Raw genomic sequence first — 25,237 nt, forward strand, 5'->3', positions numbered from 1 at the left:
AGCCTCCAGAACACAAAATTGGAAATGAGACAAATATCTTGAACATGTTTTTGCTAAATTGTGCACATGGACAATCACCAGGGGGCGCTCTCCACAGATATCCAGCAATATAACACACTTGCTTGAGTTTAACACTCCCCTCACACACACACACACCCCGACCCCACCCGGTATCTCAGGCTAATAGCCACGGACGACTCTGAACTTCTTCCTCCACATCTTGAGTGTTAAGTTTGCAAGCACAAGCCACAGCACTTTTGCTGTGCTGTGGGCTCGCCCCGGGAGCTTTGAGCATGCCCGGCGAGCATTCTACCAGTTCAGCTGTATCGCCAGCCTAGCCTTTTCTTTCCCCTATCTGTTTCTAGCTCCTCTTTCTCTGCCTACGGAAATATGCTCTGACATTGTTCCAGTGCGCTGGGCCTTCTTGCCTTCACTGTCTACCACCTTTGTGTGACGATATCCATTCCCACTTGATCACCGTTTCCCGGCTGGCCCCTCTCAAATCTGTATCTCTAACCCTCCTCAGATCTCTCCTGAGCATTAAACTGCCGTATCACATTGATTACTAAACATCTCCACGTGTCTATCGCTGACTTCCGAGTGACTGGATCGATGGCTCCTTCTACCCCTCAGCTTCAGTGGCTCTTCCTCGGCAGCTTTAGTTACTGTTGTTTCGTTTTGTTTTGTTTTCTCTTAAAAATTATGTGGCCACTGATCTGATTACTCAGGTATGAAACCTGGAAGGCTTCCTTGATTCCTTCTTCCCTCGCTCCCGTTCCCTTCACTTCCGCAATCTCCAAACACTAACTACTGTCCGAATATCCCCATGTATGTAAACGTATGACAGGTTCGGTCACTTATTCAGAAACCCAATAGTCCAGTAAGTTCCCTAACCCCCCTACCCTCCAAGGCTACACAAAGAAACCCTGTCTTGAAAAAAAAGAAAGAAAGAAAGAAAAGAAAGAAAGAAAGAAAGAAAGAAAGAAAGAAAGAAAAGAAAAAAGGAAATGTTAACACTTGTAACAATATGTGTGACACCCAAGATAAACATGCCGTGGAAAGGTGTGGGAACAAAGAGGAGAGGTGGTAGAATTTTATTTACATAAAATTTCAAATAAACAAATGCATCTAGAGTGACAGAACAAAGATTATTGGTTGGACCAGGAACTGGAAGAACAGTGAGGAAGTTGATGGAAACATGGATTATAAAGAGTCATGGAGAAACTTCTAGAATGCTGGACACGTTCTCTATCGTGACTGTGCCAATGTTTTTACAGGTACAGACTTAGGGAAAGGAATAGAGTTATATTCCTAAAGTTATTGCCATTTTATTATATGTAGATTGTACTAAAGGTCCTTCTTAAAATACTACTATATTTCAACTATTCATTACATGGCTAATGGTGTGCCTGCACATAAACCAGCGTCTAAAGTTCATCATGAACTATACATGTCTGTTAGAACAACGTTCTTCTCTGAAAAAAATCATTCTCCCTTCAATTTTGTTCACATGACATCTCCTCACTCCAGTGACTGCATTTGCATATCATGGTCTCCTCCGGCCTGCTCTCTCCACTGCATGCATGACATTTGCATGCCATGGTCTCCTCCGGCCTACTCTCTCCACTGCATGCATGACATTCCACAAATGGCACTCTTCACCTGAAACGAGATGCCTCCAACACGCTTGCCATTACGATTAAATGAGCTAATGTCTGGTCGACATTTAAGACGAGGGCCAACAGGATGGCTCGGTGGGTAAAGGTGCTTGCTGCCAGGCCTTACAACCTGAGTTCAATCTCTGAGGCCCACTTGGTGGAAGAGAGAACCAATTCCCACAAGTTCTTCTCTGATCTCAATGCATGTACTGTTACACACACACATACACACACACACACACACACACAAACACACACACACACACAAATAAATAAATAAAATACATTTATAATAAAATATAAAATAAAACCAGCCCTCTCAATCTTGGCATTACTTACATTTGGAGGTTAATATTTTTTTTTTAATTTGGGAATCAACTTTTGCATTTTAGAATCTTTGACAGAATACCTGGCCCATAACTCATTACATGTCACCTGTAGTCCCCTTCCTACCTGTGCCAACCAAAATTGTCTCTAGACATGCCCAACTATCCCCTACAGAGCAAAATAATTAGAAACAATGAGCACATTTGTTAAATATCGGCCCTGTGGTTATGAAAGCCTTTTTCCCTTCTGCAGCTATCCTTGGCCACTGCACAGACAAAAGCCATGCAAACTACTTCCGTCCCTACAGAATTATCACATGGTTTTGTCCAGACTTGCTCTTGAGTTCAGATCAACCTCTCTAGAAGCCACTGTACCACAGCACTTCCTGCCCCGCCCTGTCCTGTGGTTCTCATGCCTCAAATGAACAGGCTATCTTCACAACAGTGGGGTCACTCGCAGGTCCGGGCAGAGACACAATGCAAGCCTCATTGGTTCTGCCTGTGCTCTGGTTTGTGCAGGGCCTCTGGTGCTGTCTCCCACTCGTGGCTTCTCTCTCTCTGTTGCCGGGACCCTGTAACAATCCTTTCCTCTGAGATCATGTTAAGCAGTTGAAGAACTTGGAGAAGCCTGTGCTAACTGGAACACTTCCTGCTAAGGATTAGAATGGGTTCCCTCACTTACACACCCTTTCTTCCTAAAAGAAAACATTTAGTTTTGCTCAAAAAAAAAAAAATGAGGCAGGGCGAGAAGAAGAAGAAAAAAAGATGAACAGACTAGATTTCGTTGGAAACTAGTATGACTAGAAACTTCGTAGAGACTAGGACTTTTTTCTTAATCTTGGAATTTGTCTTTATTTATTTATTTTTACAATATACTAATCCTAGCAGCCTATATATCCACTGAATATCTGACTTTGACAAATGACAATGTCACCTTCATACTTATAGACAATTGTTTGCCCTGAAGCCTTTTGATAAAGTTTTGTGAAGTGTCCTGAAGTCACGTGAGATCAAATTTTCACAAGGAGTCAGAAGGTTTTGTTTTCTTGGTTATGAACTTGGGGGTCACCACTGCATCTTAAGATGGAGTCTATTCCAGAGTCACCCACTGTTCTAAAGTTGGCCGACTACATGGGATGTTTATTGACTTATGAAACCAGCAAAGGTCAGAACTCACACGCTTCAAGCCTCCAACCCAGCTCTACAGTCTACATCTACCAACACTGAAAAGATCACCTTTGCCGTGTAATGAGAGAGTCTGCATGGAATGAGAAAAGCAATTTTGCTCTTGGCAGCAAGACAGAGAGACGGGGGTGTAAGGAAAAGGGGTTTAGCTGGCGGGTAAGGGCTGAGAGCTAGCTCTGCAGTGAGGCACCTGCTGTTCTTCCAAAGGACCCAGGTTTGTTAGGCCAGGCAGTTCACAGTCACCTACAATTCCAGCTCCAGGGACTCCAGCACTCTCTTTTGACCTCCCTGAGCACCTGAACACATATAAGCACACACTCACACAGTCGTGTACATGTGAGTGAAAAGCAAATCTTCAGCGTGCAAAGCATGCTGACTAAATTACAGCTAAAAGGCAGATGCTGTATCAGAGATGTGTTTGCAATGAGGAATGGTGGTATCACAGATACAGTAATATGTTTTATATTCTTTAAAAAGACACACTGCTTCTATAACAGGCAATTAATACAGACAAAACATTCATGAAGAATGACAATTGGACAAGAAGTGTATTTTTAAAAAGCTAAACCTAGTTTATAAGAAAGAGCTATAAATGAAAACGTTGTATCTCCTCTTAAATTGCCCAAAATCGTCTTTGAATATTTTCTAGTGTTGTTCACTGAAGGACAATGAAATGGGCTCCTTGCACACTGCCAGTGGTAGTCAAAATTAACACCAAATAACACATATAAACACAAAATCACAGTCCATGATCCCAGGATGATTACAGGACCAGGGAGCCTCGGGCTTTCAAAAATAAAGACACTAAAATGAAGACCATAATAGGAAAAGGGAGGGGTAGAAGAGAGTTTCAAATTGCAGTTTCAAAATTATTTTCTCTGCAGGAATTTCAATAAAGGTACTTTTTATTCATCTAAGTACATTTTGTTGTTTCAAGCTACAAGTAGCAAATTTATTCAATAACTGTCATAAAAAATTACCTGCATAAAGAGTATGTGCAGGGAGTCTACTGCATCTCTGTTATAAGAAAAAGAGAAAGGAGATTCAGCAAACCTGAACACTAAAATACAATCTACTAAATAATACTTGTCTTAAGGGATATTTTTAAAAACCTCAAACAAAATAAAACATGACTGGAAACTTTTTAGAGGTGGCCACAAATACACACACACACACACACACACACACATATATATGTATACACATATATATGTACATATATATAATGTGTTTGTAGTTGTGCTATGTACGTATGTGGCATATACATATACATGTATGCAGGTGCACACACCCATGTACCCAAATGCACAGAGCAAAGAAGAAATGTTATCTTGTGTCCTGCTCTACCACTCTCTGCCTTATTCCTGGGAGGCAGTCTTTCACTGAACCTACAGCTAGGTGTCAGCTGGCAAGGCCCAATGGACATGTTCCCACTGGCAAGAGTGCTGGGTTACAGTATTTTCACAGCCACACCTAGCTTTTTTATGGGGATTCAAACTCAGGTCCTCCTGTTTATGCATCTAGTACTTTTACGCACTGAGCTATCAATAGCTATTGTGTGCCTTGTCACATACATATTTCAGGTGAAATATTTTGCATTAATTTTAAAAATCATTAGCTGGGCATGGTAGTACATAAAACTTTAACCCCAGCACTCAGGAGGCAGAGGCAGGTGGGTCTATGTGAGTTTGAAGCCAGGCTGGCCTACATAAGAAGTTCCAGGTTAGCCAGTGCTAGTGAGACAGTCTCAAAAAGCAGAAACAAAAACAAAAGAAAATGAAACGTTGCCTAGAGAAATGTTCAACTAAAGGATTGTTTGCTGCTCTTCAAGAGAAAACCTGAGTTTGATTCTTAAGTCACAACACCAGGTGGCTTGCAAGTACCACAGCTACTCCGCGGGTCTGGTGCCCTCTTCTGGCCTCAGTGTGGACCTGCGCTCACATGACCTACAAACACACAGATAAACAGAAACAAAAATAAAATAAATGTCAAGAGCATTCATGAGGGACTAGAGAAATGGCTCCGTGGTAAGAGTCCTGGCTGCTCTTTCAGAGGACTCGGGTTTGGTTCCCAGCACCCACAGGGCATCTTACAACTGCCTGGAACTCCAGTTCCTGGAGAAGCTGACATCCTCTTCTGACAGCCTCAGGTCCTACATACACACATCTCAGATATACACATACAGGCAAAATATCCATACACACTAAATATTTTTTAATTTTGAAGAATTAAAATGAACATCTATTTTGGGGGATGCCTTGTATATGTCACTCGTGCAGCATTAGCAGGAGAGGTGTCCGTGGTTGAGAGCTACTCTTTCAAAAGCTGATCCGGGTTCAGCTTCCCACGTGGCGCCTCACAACCATCTGTAACTCCGGCTTCTGGGGACCCTGTGCTCTCCTCTGACCTCCACAGGCACCTGGTGCACACATGGCGCACAGATCCACATGCAGGCAAAACATACGTACATAGGAAAATTATTTTACATTTTAAAATAAATATCCTCTCTCCTACAAATGAAAGGCCAGGCATAAAACTGTAAACTCATGGGTAAATACTAAAAGCCTGGTGGTGTCAGTTCAACCCCCAGGCCCCACATGGTGGAAAACTGACATGTCCTGTGAGAATCCTCAGAATGCCAGCCTTCGGAGGTGAACCTCTGCCTGAATATTTCCATTTTGAAAAGTCAGTCCTTTTCTTTTTTTTTTTAATTTATTTATTTTTTTATTATTAATTTATTCTTGTTACATCTCAATGGTTATCCCCTCCCTTGTATCCTCCCATTCTTCCCTCCCTCCCATTTTCCCCTTACTCCCCTCCCCTATGACTGTTCCTGAGGGGGATTACCTCCCCCTCTATATGTTCATAAGGTATCAAGTCTCCTTTTGGTAACCTGCTGTCCTTCCTCTGAGTGCCATCAGGTCTCCCCCTCCAGGGGACATGGTCAAAGGTGAGGCACCAGAGTATGTGAGAAAGTAATATCCCACTCTCCACTCTACTGTGGAGAGTGTTCCGTCCATTGGCTAGATCTGGTTAGGGGTTTAAGGTTTACCGCCTGTATTGTCCTTGGCTGGTGCCTTAGTTTGAGCGGGACCCCTGTGCCCAAATCTGCCTATCATAATGTTCTACTTGTAGGCTTCTAGGACCCTCTGGGTCCTTCTACTTTGCCTTTCTCCCATGATTCTCTCATCTAGAATCCCACTAGAATGTCCTCTCCTCTGTCTCAGTTTCCTGGTAAGTGGGAATAGGGCTTCCTCAAGACCCAGCTATTCCACTCCTTGGAATATATCCAGAAGATGCTCCAGCACACAACAAGAAAATTTGCTCAACCATGTTCATAGCAGCCTTATTCATAATAGCCAGAACATGGAAACAGCTGAAGTGTCCCTCAATAGAAGAATGGATAAAGAAACTGTGGTACATATACACTATGGAATACTATTCAGCTATTAAAAACAAGGACTTCCCGAAATTTGTGGATAAATGGATTGAGCTAGAAATGATCATAATGAGTGAGTTAACCCAGAAGCAGAAAGACTCAAATGGTATATACTCACTTATATCTGCATATTAGCCCAAGGGGCATGTCCCACAAAAGTCAGTCCTTTTCTGGTACTAGAGAAAACCAAATCCTCCCCCCAGCAGTCTCCTGGTTACCACCTTCCACTAATGAGTATTGGACATCAGCTGTGGAGACCCACTGTCCATCCTGTTTCCAGGGATGTCCAGGCTCCACTTCTGCTTTTTTGCTAACTAACATGAGGCTAGGTAGTAGGCATTTTTATCAAGTGAATTAAAGCCATAAATAATAATGCACCAAGCCAGCTTAAACATTCCCTACTCGCCCCCACTCCTCCAGCCATGGCCCCCACTGCCCTCTTTCCCTTCCCAGTCCGCTCAAGTATCCCCTCAGATCTAAGGCTTCTCCATCTTCAGTCCGCATTAACTCCTCTGAGGAGACTAACAGGAAAAAACAATTATTTAATACCAAGACAGCTCTTTCAGGTCTGGAGATAGAGTTCAGCCAGTAAAGTGCCTACCACACAGGCAGAAGGACACGAGACTCCTGGGATTTGTTTCAGTGTTGCGCACCTGTAATGCAAGGGCTGGGAAGACAAAGACAGGTGTACCTTCATGGCTCATTGGAGAGCCGGTCTAGCAAGTCAGGAAGCTCCGGGGTCCGTGAGAGACCGTCTCAAAAAAATTAAGTGAGGAGCAATTGAGGAAGGTGTCTGATGTCAACCACCAGCCTCCACACACACCTGTATGTAAACCACACACACACACACACACACACACACACACACACACATACACATACACACATACACACACACACACACACACACACACACATATACACAGTAACTCTGAGGACTCCCAGGGTAGACCAGTCAGTATCCTGAATCACACATCAGGCCCCTGTGTGTTTTGCTGGAACGACAGGGAACCTAAAATCTGGATAGCCACTGAGACACTCTAGAGCCTTAACTGGCCAGATGGCCCATCATCTCCATATTCATCACCACGTAGCTTTTGTTTTCCTATATTTTTGGTTGCGAGCCTGGCCTTTAACTACTAAGCCATTTCTCCAGGCCAGTTTTTGTTTCTTTTTACCTGTAAGGATTTGGCAGAAACAACAATGTAACAACGCAGACCAAGCCATTGTTTCAGCTAAGGTTTGCTTATTCTTCAACAGACTCTGGGGGCTCCTTTCTCTCACCCATTACGTTCCATCAGTCAACACCCTCCCTGATGGTCCCTGGATACATCACATCCTTTGCTACCTTAAGACCACTGTTTTCAAGCAGGCAGGGGAGGGGGGCACACGCCTGTAATCCCAGCACTCAGGAGGCAGAGGCAGGCGCATCACTGTGAGTTCAAGGTCACCCTGGGCTACAAAGCAAGTCCAGGACAGTCGAGGCTACACAGAAAGACCCTGTCTCGGGGAGAGAAAAAAAAGGCCACTGTTTCCTGTGGCCCCACCTTCTTGACATCTTCCTCAGCCCCACACCAGATGTCATCCCCTCTGTACCATTGTATGTATACACTGTCCACCAGAATATGAAATCAGTGAGTACAGAGGCCTGTGTGTTCCACTTCCAGAACAACCAGAAAAGTTAAGACTCTTCAACAAATACAAATTGAGCTACCAATATTAATAGTTAAAATTTTAAAGCTAATTGAAACAGTGGATCCTTAATCTTATTTTCTTTCTCTCTACTAAATAATATTCCAAAAATGTTTATGTATACTAGCCATTTAAGTAGTTCAAGCTATATATTTTTCAAAGCACTGACAGTTATTCCATATGAACTAAGAATGATTTACCAGCAGCCTACAGCACCCTATTTCCGTGTGTGTGTGTGTGTGTGTGTGTGTGTGTGTGTGTGTGTGTGTGCTGTTTTGGTTTGGTTTTTTGCTTTTCAAGACAGGGTTTCTCTGTGGTAGCCTTGGCTGTCCTGGACTCACTTTGTAGACCAGGCTGGCCTCAAACTCACAGAGATCCACCTGCCTCTGCCTCTCAAGTGCTGGGATTAAAGGCATGTGCCCCATGCCACTGGCCCTATTTCCAAATCTTTCAGTCACTCAGCGTATAAAAATGCATGCCATGCTTGTCTAAAAACTGCTATTTGCCACAGAAAACATCTATTTATGTTCTTCAAACCTACATGAAATTTAGGTTTTAATTAAAATCAAACTTATTTTTTAATTTTCAGTTAGCATTTGAAACACCAAGATATTTTCACCCCAGCCTCCGTTCCCTCCACCCTCTTGACTGTGCCCTTCCCTTCCTTGGGTTCAGAAAGGCAACATGAAAATATCAAAGACATTGTGGCTGAAGGGCACAACTTCAGAACACCAGCCCTACAAAAAAGAAAGCTTAAATCACTGAGGAAGAAATTTGCCACACTCCTGGAAAGACAAGTTCAGCAGATGTGCAGAAGACAGGGACAAAGCAACTTAAGCCACTTACTTTGCTGATTATCACCACACCAATCACATCTCAACTAGAAAGATGTGGTCCAAGTCCTTTCATGCTGTAGTGTGCAAAAGCAATTATTGGGGGAGAGGGGAAGCTGGAGAGATGGCTCAGAGGTTAAGAGCACTGACTGCTCTTCTGAAGGTCCTGAGTTCAATTCCCAGCAACCACATGATGGCTCACAATCATCTATAATGTGATCTGACGCCCTCTTCTGGCCTGCAGGTGTACATGCAGACAGAGCACTGTATACATAATAATAAATAAATAAATCTTAAAAAACAAAACAAAAACAATGATGGGATTAATACACATGGTAAGAGGATACAGTATATGGACACAGCATGGCGACTGCAGTCTTGAACTCATGACAGTTGCGGTTACCAGCAAAGACATGCAGGAGCTAGTTCCATCAATATTCCATCAAGAATGGGGAGGGGCTCAGAGGCCCCACCCTCGCTGAGGAACTATGGGCAGTTAAGAACTACTTGGGAGGAGGAACCATATCTTTTTTTAGTCCTTCAGACATTATTAGTAGCTTGTCCGTGCTGCAGTAAAGCCCCACATACTCTCATGAAAACAACCAAATTAAATTCTTTGGGTCACAGAAGACTTGAAACAGGCAGGGAAGGGGGGATTGAGAAAGAGGGATTCAGTGGGCATGGGAGAGAGGGACAAGTGAGGGTGATGGGAGTGAAAATGACCAAAATATGTCCTATTCACAAATGAAGTCCAAGGAAGAAAGTAATTTTTAAAAGGATAGCTGGGTATGGCAGCATACACTTTTGATCCTAGCGCTCAAGAGGGAAAGGCAGATGATCTCTCTGAGTTCAAGACCAGCATGGTCTACATAACAAGTTCCAAGCCAGCCAGGGCAACACAGTTGAGATCCTGTCTCTAAATAAATAAATATTAGTAATAATAATAGTAAAAATGATGATGATGATGATGATGATGATGATGATGATGATTCAACATTGAGCTAATTTTCAACAGAGGGTCTTAGACAGACATCTCAGACATAAACACATCCATGTGTCCCAAACTCCAACCTGGGGACTGACATGTACACATTAAATCTATGATTTTTTTTTAGTTGGTTTAAAGTACAATGAACAAGAACATACTTGGAGTTTTCATTCCATTTAAGGTACCTGTCCTTTCTCTCTTAACTTACATCCTCATCTCTGTGTTTTAAAATAAATCTATGAGAGAGCGATGACAGCAGATGGTGTTTGTCACATCCTTCTGTAGCAAAGTAGAGGTTGCATTCCCTAAAAAAAATATCCAAATGCTGCACAGTTTTACCCCAATAAAGCCCAAGGCTGCAGAAAACCAACACTGAAGAATCAGGTGTCATGACCCCAGGGGCACAGAAGGGCAACTTATCTCCAGGGTTCCTGCATCCCTGCCCCCTCCTGGGGTGTTCAGCTGGTCTTCTTTGGTACCCTTACCTTTGCTTCCCAGCCATCTCAAAGTTTATGGTTCTGAATTATGTACATAAAATTATTGACTATCACGTGAACCTACTTCACAGATCTTAAAAAAAAAAAGTAAGGTAGCATTAGGTTAAAAAAGTATGAGAGAAAACCTGGATAGCTCAATCGATACGGCATCTGACTCTAAGTCTGAAAGCCCATTGTTCAAATCCCTGTGGGTGCAGTGGCACACACCTGTAATCCCAGCAGGCAGGCAGGAAGATCCCTGTGAGTTCAAGCCCAGCCTGGTCTACAAAGCAAGTTCAGGATAGCCAAGGATAACACAGAGAAACTCTGTCTCGAAAAACTAAATAAGGGGGGGGGGGGGGAGAGAAAAGAAAAAGAGTATCTTTGAACCTCTAAGGTGAAAAAAAAATGTACGGGGGGGGGGGGGTAATGATTGAACAGAGTACACCTAAAAAGGCTGAAAGTACAAGATACAAAGGATGGAAAAGGACTTACTGGGTTGGAGTGCTCACTGTGTATGCAGGAGTGTGGCCATATGTGCGACTGTGCTACCATCACTGTGAGTGGTGGAAACAGGAGGATCTCTGGGGCTCGATGACTGCCAGCCTAGCTCCAGGTGCAGTGAGAGGGCCTCTATCAAGCAAATACGACAGAGCGTGATGGACAAAGCAGGGCACAGGCTGACCTCCGCACATATTCACAGACACCAGCACATACAAGTACAAATGCAGCACTGTGGAGGAATGCTAATTCAGAACATGGCTGTTGTGGCCAGAGATCACACCCAAAGACCTTTTAGGTATTTGTGAACTAGCTGGAATACAAACATGCCTTTCATCCAGGAGACAGAGGCAAACAGATATGAGTTCAAGGCCAGCCTGGTAGATTAAGTATCAGATAAAGAAAAGCCTAGGTCCAGTCGTGGTAGAATGAGTCATTAATCCCAAACAAAGGTAATGTTAGTTTGTAGAAGGAAACACCCATGTTTGAAAGTGATGTCTAAGAGCCGGGCATGGTGACTCACACCTTTAATCCCAGCACTTGAGAGACAGAGGCAGGCAGATCTCTCTGAGTTCAAGGCCAGGGGAGTCCAGGACAGCCAAGGCTAACACAGAGAAATCCTGTCTTGAAAAACCAAAAAAGGAAGAAGAGGGGGCTGGAAACATGGCTCAGGGCTTAAGAGCACTGTTCTTCCAAAGGTCCTGAGTCCAATTCCCAGGAAACACATGGTAGCTCACAACCATCTATAATTAGATCTAGTGCCCCCTTCTGGCCTGCTGGCTCACATATGGGCAGAATACTGCATAATAAATAAATAAATAAATCTTTTTTTTTTTTTTAAAGAAAAAGAGAGTGATATCTAGTTAGTTGAGTGGCAGAAACGGTGACAAATCAGAGAAGATTTGACTGAATAGGATACGCCCAACTCTCATGAGAAGAGAGGGGGAAGGAAGCTACTTTAAGAGGCAGTTTTTCAGAGACGAGGTAGCTTTACCAGGACAGTAATAGAGAGATAGGTTGCAGAGAGAGAGAGCTCAGGTGAAGACAGAATGAGCCAGAAAATGAGAAGCCAGAACATTAGAGCAGATTGTTGAGTTAGTTTGAGGCTAAGCAGAGCAAGTCTGGGCTGAGAGAAGCCAGATTGAATAAGTCAGCTGGGAGAAGAGTTTGAGCCAGAACAGCTGAGTTGAACCAGCCAGCCCAGAGCCCAGAAAGAACAAGTAAGGATGAGTTCATTAAGCAGTAAGTCTCAGAGGCTGAAAACATTCAAGGCCTAGATTAGATTATACAGAGGCTAGAAGCTTCCAGGACTAGGTTAGCAGAAGGAGGCAGGGAGCCTCCCAGGTAACAATTGAGCCAGGAGAAAATGAGCCCGCTTGGATGCAGGCAGAGTCAACGGCCAATCTCTGCCAAGACAGGATAAGCAAGTCCTCAAAAGTTCCTGAATCTCAAATATGTCTGTCAGATATATTGGGCCAGAAGGCTGAAGATGATGCTCCAACATTATAAAGTTTTGAGTGACTGCTCAGGCAGCAAACTGTCTCTGTCATTTTTTTTTTTTCACTTTGAAAGCTGATAACCTGCACTTCCTGTTTACTCAGGTAATTAATTTTATTCGTTCTCAAGTCTCTGATAGAGTTGAAGACTAGATAGTTTAGTTTTACAATTAAGCTTAGTTTTTAGGGATTAACATGTTTTTAGGTCTGGATGGATGTTTTAAGTTGATAGGGATGAGATATGATTTACATTCAGAATTTTAGACACACCAAGATAGGAAAGATGTTTTCTTCAAGGCTGCCAAATACAAATAGCCAAAACACTATGAATGTGACATTTATATAAGTCCTGATTGTTTTGTGGTTCTTCTTGCTGTAGGTAGTTTATTGTATATATGTGTAATCATATAAATGTAAATGAAAAATAAAAAATATTTAATAATAAAAAATAATAAATTAGAAGTGAGAAGTTTAAAAAATAAAAAGTTACTTTTACACATCACACACACACACACACACCACATACTTTTTTAAAAAAAGATATACAACATTATACATGTCTGTAACTAGATTGTTCCATATCATTTGTAAGCTATGTAAATGGACTTTATCTAGATATCCAATACACACAACTCAGAGGCCTCTCCTCCTATACCTCAGCGGGAAAATAAGTTCGATACTCTTGAAGAACACATCTTGGCTACCTATCCTTCATCTTGATAACAAAACATCAATTCCCGAGACCACTTTGACACTGACATAAAAGCAAGTCCCTCCCCTATTAGGTCCTGCTGGAGGGTGTGGCTGACATGGCCTACCCTCTACCTATTTGCTGGCAAATGGATGGAACTAAAAAAGACCATCCTGAGTGAGGTAACCTAGACCCAGAAAGACATACTCACTTATGAATGGGTATTAGCCCAACGTAGATGTCCTCTGAGAGTCTCCACTCAGCGGGGGATGGAGACAGATGCTAGAACTCGCTGCTGGGCTCCAGAGTAGTAAGGAAGAAGGGGGGGGACATCAAAGGACCCAGAGGGTTCAGGAGCCCCACAAGGACACCATCAAGGCTCACAGATCTGGACCCAGGGGGAGCCTGCACAAACTGTTGTACCAACCTAGGACAATGTATACAGTAAACCTAGACCCCCTGTTCAGTTCTGGCCAATAGACAGCTCATTCTCCATAGTTGTGGGGAGTAGACTGCCTCTGACATGAACCCTTGTACCCCAGTTTGATCACTTCCCCTTGGTTGGGAGTCCTAGCAGGCACACAGAGGAAGAGAAGCAGGCTATCTGGATGAGACCTGATAGGCTGTGTCAGAGGTCTAGGGGAGAGGAATAGAGTGGGAGAGAGAGGGAGGGTGGGAACAGGAAGATACAAGCAAAGGGATAACATGCGAGATGTAATTTGAAATAATAATAATAATAAATATAACTAAGCTCAGTAAGTAATCCTGAAGACTAACATCTCAGGCCTCCACTTGCACCTATCAGGCTGCCCCGGCCTGTTTTCCTGTGGAATGCAGGCATAAATCCTCACCTCTGCTGGGTTTGGGGGGGCTGCTCGTCCTTGACTTGACAGCAGATCCAGGTAGGGTTTCTTCGTTTACATTTTTTACCAGGCTTGCTTCAGTTTTAAAACAAAAGGCTTTGTTTAAACATCTACGATTCAATCTTCAGAACAGATGCACAGCATATAGCAATAAATACACAGCCTAATTGCATTTGCCTTCATCAGCAGATATGGAATACAGTGGCTTTCACCATCATCAATCTGCTGCATGTGGCTTATCATAGCAACAGCCAATTTCCTACTGTTCCTACTGCTTTTTAATTTTCCAAAATGTGAGGCTATTTGAGTGAACCTGGGACCCTTGAGAACAACCACAAAGTGATCAATGTGACAATTCTGTCCTTGATGTGACAAGTTATTATCTTTTCCTTTACAGCACACATATATAAGACCAGTTTGCCTGGGCCTGGTAGCTGGCACACATCTGTAACCCCAGCAGTTGGGAGGTAGATGAAGGCAGATCTTTGTGAGTTCAAGGACAGCTTGGTCTATATGCTAAGTTCCATGACAGCCAGGGCCATAGAGCAAGACCCTGTCTTAAAAATTAAAAAAAATTAAAAAAAAAGAACCAAAGTTCAATTTCTCTCATTTGTCAGCTCTCTGTCTGGTTGGTTTTGTTTTTGAACAGATGTACTGTTTCATTAATGAGATCCACCTGCCTCTGCCTCTGCCTCTGCCTCTGCCTCTGCCTCTGCCTCTGCCTCTGCCTCTGCCTCTGCCTCTGCAGTGCTGGGATTAAAGGCACTGCTTCAGTGAACTCTTCAGTTTTTAAGCATAAGTGAAAAATTGTCATCACGCCATCATGTCTTCACACAGACTCACATGAGGCCACGGCTGCCAATCATTCCACTAAATGTAATATGGGCTTCATTTCAGGAGGACAGTGCGCTACTAAACAAGATATGGAACAAAGGGCTAAGTCAGGAAGGTAGCCATTTGTGTGACATTTGAGTCTGGTTTCCAGCACCCTTGTTGGGTGAGTAGCTCACAGCCACCACTTACTCCGGGTCCAAGGGATCCGATGCCCTTTTCTGGGTTCCGAGGGCACTGCACACAGACGCGCATGCAAGCTTGGACTAGATCAGCAGTTCTCAACACTTTTCACAGAGGTCGCATGGGAGACATCCTGCATGGCAGATGGTTACATTACAATTCGTAACATTAGCAAAACGACAGTTATATAGCAGCAAAAATAATTTTATGGGCGGGGTCACCGCAACATGAGGAACTGTGTTAAAGGGTTACAGCCTTAGGAGGGACTGTATGTGAGCGGGATTATTGGTTCTCTGACACGGCATGTGCCAACATCTGTTTTCAGACGACCATATTAGGTAGTATAGTTAGAAACAGGGCTTCCTTCTCAAACGCTGGATTCGAATTCAAGCCCCTGCTGTACTGGAAAGTTCTCTTACCTGAACTCCAGTGTTCAGTATCTGTAAAGTGAGGCTAATGACACCTGGCCCAAAGAGTTGTCAGAACGAAGTGGAGTGCCCTGGCTAAAGCGCCAAGTTCGGTGCCTGTGACACAGTAAGTGATCGTAATCATAGTTACCCAGAGCTGTTGAGGGAGGCTTAGTGTTTCCACCTAAAATTTGGCAAGATGGTCATTGCCTATTACTCTAGTCCTCAGGAAAGCTACAGATGCTAATGCGAGAATAGGTGGCAGACACCGTGAACCAGACCCCAGCACTAAAGCCGCAGGGTTTCCCCACCTACAGGGACCCGCTGGTTTGCTCATTAGCTTTAACTATTTGAGCCATTGAGTTAAAAGCACTGGTTCTCAACCCTTTAATACAGTTCATGTCACAGTGACGGGCCCCACCCAAAAAATTATTTTCATTGCTACTTTACAACTGTAATTTTGCTACTGTTAAGAATTGTAAAGCGGGGGTTGGAGAGATGGCTTAGCGGTTAAGAGCAACGTCTGCTCTTCCAGAGGTTGAATTCAATTCCCAGCAACCACATGGTGGCTCACAACCACCTATAATGAGATCTGGTGCCCTCTTCTGGGATGCAGCTGTACATGCCAAGTAGAGCACTCACATACATAAAATAAATAAATGATTTTTTTTTCATTGTAAACATATCATGCAAGGTATCTGGCATGCAACCTCAGTGAAACTTTGCATGTGTGTCTATGTGCAGTGCCTTCAGAGACCAGAAGAGGGCGTCGGATCCCTTGAAGCTACAGTAACTGGTGGTTGGTTGCTGCCATCCAACAAGAGTGCTGGAAAACAAACTCAAGCCCTCTGCAAAAGCAGGTTATTATTGAGCCATCTCTCCAGCATCTTTATCTACTCAAATGGTTTTTAAACTTATTTTTATATGTAAGACCCTTTGTGCACCACATACATGCAGCACCCAGAGGCCAGAAGAGGGTATCAGATTCCCTGAGACTGGAGTTTGCTGTGTTGGTTGTGAGGCACCACGTGGGTGCTGGGACTAGAGCCCAGGCAATGCTGGAAGCAGCCAATGCTGTTAATCACTGAGCCATCCCTCCAGACCCCCAAACTTGTATTGGGTATGTGAACCGGAAGCTGAATCTGTTGAAACTCTACTAAAACTTCATTTATTTCCCTGAAGACATCTAGGAAATGTACATACAGCTCAGGCCACATCCAAGTGTTTCTCAGGTGAAGATATCAATTACTCAAGTCCACAGCCCAGGGCTCTCTGTATGGGTAACTAGCATGCCTTAGGACCACTCCACTCTGCTTATGCAAGAACTAGGTAGCTGAATGAAGATCTAACTTAGAGACCATCATAAAAGTCCCTCCTCCCAGTGGTTCTCAGTGAGAGGCAGGCCAGCCTTTCCCAACTCTAGAGAGCCTTTAAGGAATGTTTGTCGGAATGAGGCGCCCAAAGAAACTAGACCAGTTCTACAGGTGACTCTACTGCCCACACTGGCGAGAGGCACTTTCGTCGGGTGGTCTTCACTAGCTAAACTGGGGGTGTGGGGGGGGGAGAGTTAACATATTTACACTGAAATCCCTTCTAGGCTACTTTACCTAAGGCAACAGACTAGACTAGTTTGGGTCTATAAACCTGACACGGTGACTGCCCTGTACATACACTCTAGCCAACAAAGCCTAGGGACTGCTTACAGAATGCAGTGTGCCTTCCTGAATTTCCTGACCATGGTGGAGAGCAGCGTATCCCACAGCTGTTGACTGGGTAATGACGAACCCAGATCTTCTTAGGACCTAATTCCTCACTCTATTCTTTTTTTTTTTTTTTTTTTTTTTTTTTTTTTTTTAAGATTTTCTTGGAGACAGGGTTTCTCTGTCCTGTACTCTCTTTGCAGGCCAGGCTGACCTCGAACTCACAGAGATCTGCCTGCCTCTACCTCTGAGAACTGGGATTAAAGGTGTGTGCCAAGACCCCCGGGCCCCTCACTCTACTCTTGTTCTGTAAAGCAAAATAAAGTAAGTTTACTTCCTGTTTGAAACACACAACTTAATTCAACTGCATTTTGAGATGTTAAGCCTTAGCTATACTACTTGAAAATTCACCTTTCTGGGCTGGAGGGATGGCTCAGTGGTTAAGAGTACTGACTATGATTCCAGAGGTCCTGAGTTCAAGTCCCGGCAACTACATGGTGGCTCACAACCATCTATAATGTGATCTGATGCCCTCTTCTGGCAAGTAGGTGTACATGCAGGCATAATAATACATAATAATAAATTAATAATACATATTAAATTATGAGAAAGGAGAGGAGAGAGAGAGAGAGAGAGAGAGAAAGAGAGAGAGAGACATTGCAGCTGGGCGTGGTGATGCACACCTTTAATCCCAGCACTTGGGAGGCAGAGGCAGGTAGATCTCTGTGAATTTAAGGCCAGCCTGATCCACAAAGTAAGTCCAGGACAGGCAAGGCTACACAGAGAAACCCTGTCTGGAGAAAAAGAAAAAAGAAAGAAAAAGAAAAAACACCTTTCCCCAACAGAAATTACTGCAGAATAGATGGTACAGAAAGGGTTGCATTTCAATAGAACTAGCTTTATTTTTTTTTTTTTCAAACAAAAGGAATGGCCTATAAGCAAATGCAGATAGGGACTGAGGGGGTGGGCGTGGCCTGAAGCTTACAATGGAGTCTCTGGCTGTGTCGTGACAGAGACAGCAGATTAGAAGAGACAAACAGTGATGTCTGCTTAAGGAAACTGGAGATGCAAAGTTAACTGGAAAAATTTTTTTCTTTAGAAAACGTGTCGTGCCGAGTTGTCAGCAGGAAAGGGAGGCACTACAGCAGCTTCTGGAGAGCTGGGCTGTGTGACGTGAGAACCAGCATCAACTCACAGTCTTCTCATTCTCCCCATTTTCTATAATTTTCCTCTTCTTTTCTTCTGTCTTTTTCTTGAAGATGTTATTTCGGTAAAACTGAAGCTCTTTGATGCTTTCGCTAATGTCATCGAGTGCCCTACAAGCAAACACACCACACTGAAGAAAAAAAAAAAAAGGCCCAAACACTAAAAATGAAAAATCGTGACTTCTTACAAGTCACCTAAGAACCAGTCAGTAGCCACAAGCTAGTATGGAAAGAAGTGAACACCACAGTGTTCACTAAGTGGTACTGGTGTTCATTTATCTTTAACGTAGGAGATTAAAAATTCCCAAAGTGTTTCAGAGGTCTGCGATGTGTCTGTGGTGGAGGGGGTCTCAGTTAACTATTTCCTTTCTAATGTTCGCTGCAAAGCATTTACTGGCTTAATACATACTCTGAGCTCCTAAGAAGACGCGGTACTACATACATACAATATTTCTGCAATGTAACCGACCACGTTCATGGACTACTTACCGGCAGTCCATGACCCAAAGTCTGGGAAACACTATACAATACGTTGGGGTATCACTGGCCTGAATATCCCACATACCCACCACAGCTCATGACTCAGCCATTCTAATGAACACCAATTATCCTGATCAGACAGTACCGAACCATAAAGGAGGCTCTGCCTCCTCTCATGTGGTAACTTGGGCTAGGACCAGTAACAGCCTGCCTCAACCTGACAGCCTTTCTCAGCCAACATGCTGCTTCTCAGCTGTTGGAACCTGAAAAATCAGGTAACCAAGATTATTAAAATGTATGCACGTAAATCAATACATTATGGTGGGCAAAGGGCCTCTTCTGGAGAAGTCACTGAACAAACATCGGAGTTGTTTATGGCACTCGTTTCTATGACTAAGGCAATAATCTACATTCCTAAGTCATATATGACCTCCCACCCCTAGGTGAAGAACTTTCAGCAAGTGATGGCTATCAAAGGTGTGGGCCAATTTTCTTCATGGCAGGGCCACCCATAGTCTAGTGGATGACCCCACATCCACACAGCACTAACTGCACTCAGTAGATTATACAAAAAGGAAGGAGAAGGAAGAGGGAGATAGGGAAGAGGAAGATGAGGAGGAGGAAGATGAGGAGGAGGAAAGGGGAAACAAGGAAGACAGGTGTGGTGCTGTGCACCTTTAATCCTAGCACTCGGGAGGCTAAGGCAAGCAGATCTCTAGAGTTTGAGGATATCCTGGTCTAAATAGTATATTTTAGGATAGCCAGGGCTACCCAGAGAGACTTTGCCTCAAACACACACATATATACACACAGAGAGAGAGAGAGAGAGAGAGAGAGAGAGAGAGAGAAGGAAACAAAGAAAGAAAAACAAAGAACAAGACAGAAGGCAGGAAGGGAACATTTAAAGAATGTTTAAAGGAGCCGGGTACAGTAGCTCACACCTTTAATCCCAGCACTCTGGAGGCAGAGACAGGCAGATCTCTGTAAATTTGAGGCCAGCATGGTCTACAAAGAGAGTCTAGAACAGCCAAGACTATACAGAGAAATCCTGTCTGGGGGAAAAAAGGAATATTTAGTGATGGGAAGGGTGGGAGTTAGGGGTACATATGATCAAGTTACCTTGTAAATATGTATGATATTGTCAAAGAATAAACTTGAAGTATTATTTGGAGATACACATTAAAAAATACATTTTTTCTCACATATACATGTGTATGCATGTGTAGGTCAGAGGACACCTGAGGATATCATCTTCAAGAATGCCATCCTATTGTGAGACAGGGTCTCTGAATGGTCTGGAGTGCCCCAACTAGGCTAGAGTGGGAGACTTTGGAACCCTAGGGACCCTCCTCTGACTGCTCACACACACAAACACAGCACACACACACCACCAACATCACATACACATACGCACACCACACGCATCACATACAATACATACACATACACAGCACACACACATACACACACCACACACTACATACACAAACGCACACCACACACATCACATACACTACACACACACATAAGCCCTCACACACACATCACATACACCACACACACACAGCACATGCACACACACACACATCACCTACACTACATACACATACACACATACCACAAAGCACACACATACACACACACAGCACATACAGATGCACACCACACATATCACATACACTACATACAGAGCACATACACATACACCACACACATACACTCACACACCACATACAGACGCACAGCACACACATCACATACACTATACATACACATCACATATACCTCACACACGCACAGCACACGCAAACACACACACATCACATATACTACATACACAGCACGTACACACACATATAAGCACTCACACACACCACACACACAAGGACTCACACTCGCACGCACAAATAAAAAAAATCAGTAAAATCTTAAGTCTAAACTCCAAAAATTCCAAACCTCATTGTTTCTGATAAAGTATCTTACACCTGAATTAGTAGGCTATCGCTTGGGGACACCCCCTGTGGACACAATAGGCCATCCTAGCTCAGGGACTCATCTTTCTGTGATGCCTCCAACTGTACACTACAGTATCAACTAAGCAAATCAGTAAACCAATTGTTTCCCTGAGACCATCCTTATCAGGCAGCTGCCCTTTCTGGTTTTTGTTTGTTTGTTTGGTTGGTTGGTTGGTTTGGTTTTTCGACACAGGGTCTCTCTATGTTAGCCTTAGCCTTGTCTGGCCTGGAGTTGCTTTGTAGACCAGGCTGGCCTCGAACTCACAGTGATCCGCCTGCCTCTGCCTCACGACTGCTGGGATTAAAGGCGTGCAACACCACCGGCCCAGCTCAGCTGCCCTTTCTAAGTGGCTCCAAAACTTAAAGCAGCTTGTGCCTGGGGCTGCAGGCAGACACACCAGAAAATCCAGGTAGAATACAAAAGTTTACAGAGTTCTGACTTCAGATGACCAAATATCTGTGTTCTCTGGGAAAAGTAACAGTGCTAGCTTCTACAAAGGTCAAAGGTCACAGATTGTTTCATCTTAGTCCCAAGGCCAAATTTTAAGACTGTAACAGATTATGTAACTAAAAACAAAACAACAGCAACAAAAAACCAAACGGCTGAAGAGAGACTCCTGCTGAGAACAGAGGCAAGGAGCCGGAGCAGCACCCTTGGGACTCAGGGTATAAAGTCATCCTTGCACTACTCACACTTACCTTTTACCAAATAAAGAATGGAGACCAGAGGTTATTGTTTAAGGAGTCAGAATTGGGGTTAAGTGTGTGTCAGACTGGTACGCCCTTGGAAGGTCCCAATCTTACCTGTGAGAAGCAGCCTTCTTCGGTGCAAATTCATAATCTTCTGGATACCAGCGTCTATACACAGTAAAAATTATAAACTCTCAAAGGAAGCTGTCTCAAGCACACTGAGCAATCACCTTCAAGTCATTTATCTACTAGTTTCTGCTTGAGACAGGGTCTCCATCCGGTAACCCAGGCTGGCCTTCTGATCCTCCTGCCTCCACCTCCAGAGTGCTCTAACAGGCACCTTACCTGGTTTGTGAGGGGCTAGGCCTCAAGCCCAGAGCGTCTACTAAGCAAGCACTCACCAACTGTGCTACAGCCCCAGCCTCTTCCGAGTCATCAACATTGAGAAAGGCTCTTCCTCTCTTCACCTGAGACACTCTCTTTAAACAAGTCTGTCCACGCAGAGGAGGATTCCTAAGTCCGTAACATCAACCCAGCCCTCGCCCCAGGTTCTGTCCTATGTATCTGCCTGCTGGGATTACAGGTGTGCACCACTGCGCCCTGTACATGCAGTGCTGGGGCACCAAGGCAGAACTCCCTGTATGCTAGGCAAATGGTCCACTAATTGTGCTGCATCCTAGCATCCCTATGCCTGTTTTGTCTTAGCTTTCGATTCCTTAGCATCCTCCCATCTCTGCTGGCATTCAGAAAATGCTCCCTCTGAAGTCCATCCCAAAGGTGGTAGGTACGTTAGATAGAGAACTTTCTGACTCTTCTTTCTGCTGCAGCACCCTAAACTCTCCCTGGCCCCCTCACATTCTGCATGCACATTCCCACTACACAAGTCCCCAGGCAGTCTACTTTTGGGTGACTTTTGTTTTGTTTTGTTTTGTTTTGTTTCGCTTTTATACCTCTGTCAACTCACTGGCCCCTGGGACACGCAGGAGCTATTTATCTCTGTTCCCAGTGGGGAGACCAGCGCACAAATTCTCGGGTTTAATGAACTCTGTGTGGAAGACTTCTGACATTTATTTCTCCCACGCCTCACCACTTAGAATACATATACAGTGCATACGGAATGAGATGAGGAAGACAAAGGCCTATTCAGCACCGCTAATTCTACTCCTTTGTTTTCTACAAATCCTCCATTAAAACATGCTACATGGGGCAAGATAATGAATCCTAGACAGAGCCCTTACCTGCACAGCTCTTTAACAGTGCTCACATCAATTATCCTATAATGAAGATGTTTCATGAACTGGGGCATGTGTTTGTCAAGAAACTTCTTATCTGCATGAACTGAGTTCCCTAGAAAGACACGAAGCACATGGCGTCTGCACGTTTCTTACAGTGTATGGCATAACACAAACACTCACAGGTCATATCTGAAATGGAAGGTAACTCTTTTTTTTTTTTTTTTTTTCAAACTGTTCCTAAAAGTATCTCCAGATGTCTCCATCAAGGCTGAGTTCTTTTGGGGCAGGTTACAGACACAGGCTCCCCAGCAGGGTTAGCTCACAGTAAAACTCCTAAGCGGCCTGTCGTGGGCAGTGACAGTGTAGCATTCCAAGCACTGACTTTAGCTCTGTTACTTTTCGAGTTCATACAGATGTGCAAAGTTTGTTCCCAGTACCACAAAATCCACACCACTAACACTAAATATTTAACTGAATCATAGAGTAGGCAAATCTTTATTTTACATTCCAATATTCTTGACAAATCATGTCCATATTCATGTTTCCATACAGTAACTTACGTTATAAACACTGGGTTTTAAGTGAGAACTCCAAAATAGACATCAGCCGCATTGGCTAAGAAAAACATTTTTTTTATACAATATATGTTCGTATATGTAATGCCAAAGTTTTTCCTTGTATTTAAAGTGTTAGTTACCACACTAATTTATAGACAGAAATGCAAACACTCCCCCACAGCACATTACCTACCCTCTGACAATGTCAACCCTTTAAAAATCCTAATATAATAGACCTGATCCCTTTAACAGTCAATGTCACTGGGAGGAGGGGGGTTAAAAAAAAAAAAGGTAAATGACTTTAGACTAACAAACTAGAGATGAAATGACCAAATAAAATATATATGAGCAATGACTCAATCTAGGTTCAAAAACAGACACGTTAGGATCTTCAAATGTGGGCTGGGTACCACAGGTATTCTTAAATGGCATTATGAGTTCCAATGCAACAATCATATTGTGTTTCATAGGAAAATGTCCTTACTCTTATGAGCTGCTTGGGGGGGGGGGGGGGTAACACGATGACTTTAGGACCAAGTGTCACAAAGCCTGCAGTTTATTTTCAACTGTCCAAAAGCAGCAAGAAAAATATAGGGGAAAACCCAACGTGGCAAAGATTAATGATGACCAAATCCAACTTTTCTGTGCATCTGGAATTTTTTTTCCATAATAAAAATGTGGGGGGCGGGGAGGGGGGGAGGGGGAGCAGTAGGGAATTTTTGCTGAGTTCATCTGTGTTTCTCAGTTCTCAGATCAAGCTCCAAGCCATGTCACCGATACACAAGAGTGAGACGTGTACTCCGAATCAGGTGAGTGGGAGGCAAGGATGGTCTCAGCTGGTCTCCCGGGGACTTCAGTCTCTTGAACCACTACTATAGGAGACTAGTCTACAAGATAGACGACATAGGATTGGATTTTACCTGCAAGTGGACAGAGCCCCGGGGGAGTCTGCTGTCGTACAAAGGACAGAAATTCATATTCTGCCTGCTGCAGTGTAATTGTGCTCTCCTTCACTGCCTTGGTGAGACCAGACTGCAAGAGAGAACGCCCAGCCCCCACCAGAAACACATGACATCAGTTTTCAGAGGTATCCGGAAAGGAAACTTCACTTCTAAAATAGCTAAATTACAACCACAGCTGGACCAGTTTGGGGGCAGGGGAGGAGGTGGGTCCAAGTATGGACTGAAATTGTCATCTCTACACCAATTTTGTGCATCTTAAGGAATCCGAACCAAGTTAAGTTATGTTCCTGATTGTTAATAGCACTTCCACAGTCAGAAAAGATGGTGCTCAGAGTCCAAGGACAGAACCTCTGGGAAGAAACAGCTACTAACGGAAGAGCAGTAGTCACCTTCTCTGCAGGCCAAGTTCTAACCTTATCCAAAAGACTGACTTGAGTAACACTTGAAATTCCACCATGCGTTCGTGACAGACTGAACGTAGAAGAGAGGGGGAAAAAAGGAGGACGTTCAGGAGAAGGTGATCTCAAGAGGTCCCAAAGATGAAAAGCGAACAAGCAAGCAGCTGCCCAGGCTTGCCAAGCCATCTTCGTCTAAAACCCTTTTATAACACCATCCACCAAAGGGCACAGAATTCAGATGTGCGAGCAACAAGCTTGTGACCGCTCCCCAAAGCAGCAATCTTGTTAATTGGTAATGTTACCTTCCCATGATGCTCCTTGCACCAATCAGACATGCTGTCCAGCAACTCATCCGGCTGTTTGATAATCAAGTTGGGACCCTGTGGGTGGGAAAAGCCATGAGTCATCGAGAATCCACAGAAGCTG

General features: G+C 43.8%; 1 protein-coding gene across 1 annotated transcript in view; it reads right to left on the reverse strand.

Moving 5' to 3' along the window:
• Nucleotides 1–18,146: 18,146 nt before the first annotated feature.
• REXO2 (RNA exonuclease 2) overlaps nucleotides 18,147–25,237 on the reverse strand; it is a 12,506-nt gene continuing 5,415 nt past the window's right edge. The window contains exons 3-7 of the mRNA XM_084781566.1: nucleotides 25,114–25,191; nucleotides 24,372–24,483; nucleotides 22,898–23,006; nucleotides 21,774–21,827; nucleotides 18,147–18,585 (exon numbers count right to left, since the gene is read on the reverse strand). Of these exons, the coding sequence (XP_084637692.1) occupies nucleotides 18,456–18,585; nucleotides 21,774–21,827; nucleotides 22,898–23,006; nucleotides 24,372–24,483; nucleotides 25,114–25,191 (483 nt within the window). The 3' untranslated portion in view covers nucleotides 18,147–18,455. The remainder of the gene's footprint in view (nucleotides 18,586–21,773; nucleotides 21,828–22,897; nucleotides 23,007–24,371; nucleotides 24,484–25,113; nucleotides 25,192–25,237) is intronic.

Source organism: Acomys minous (genome assembly GCF_964271855.1).
Source record: "Acomys minous genome assembly, chromosome: 5".
Lineage (NCBI taxonomy): Eukaryota > Metazoa > Chordata > Mammalia > Rodentia > Muridae > Acomys > Acomys minous.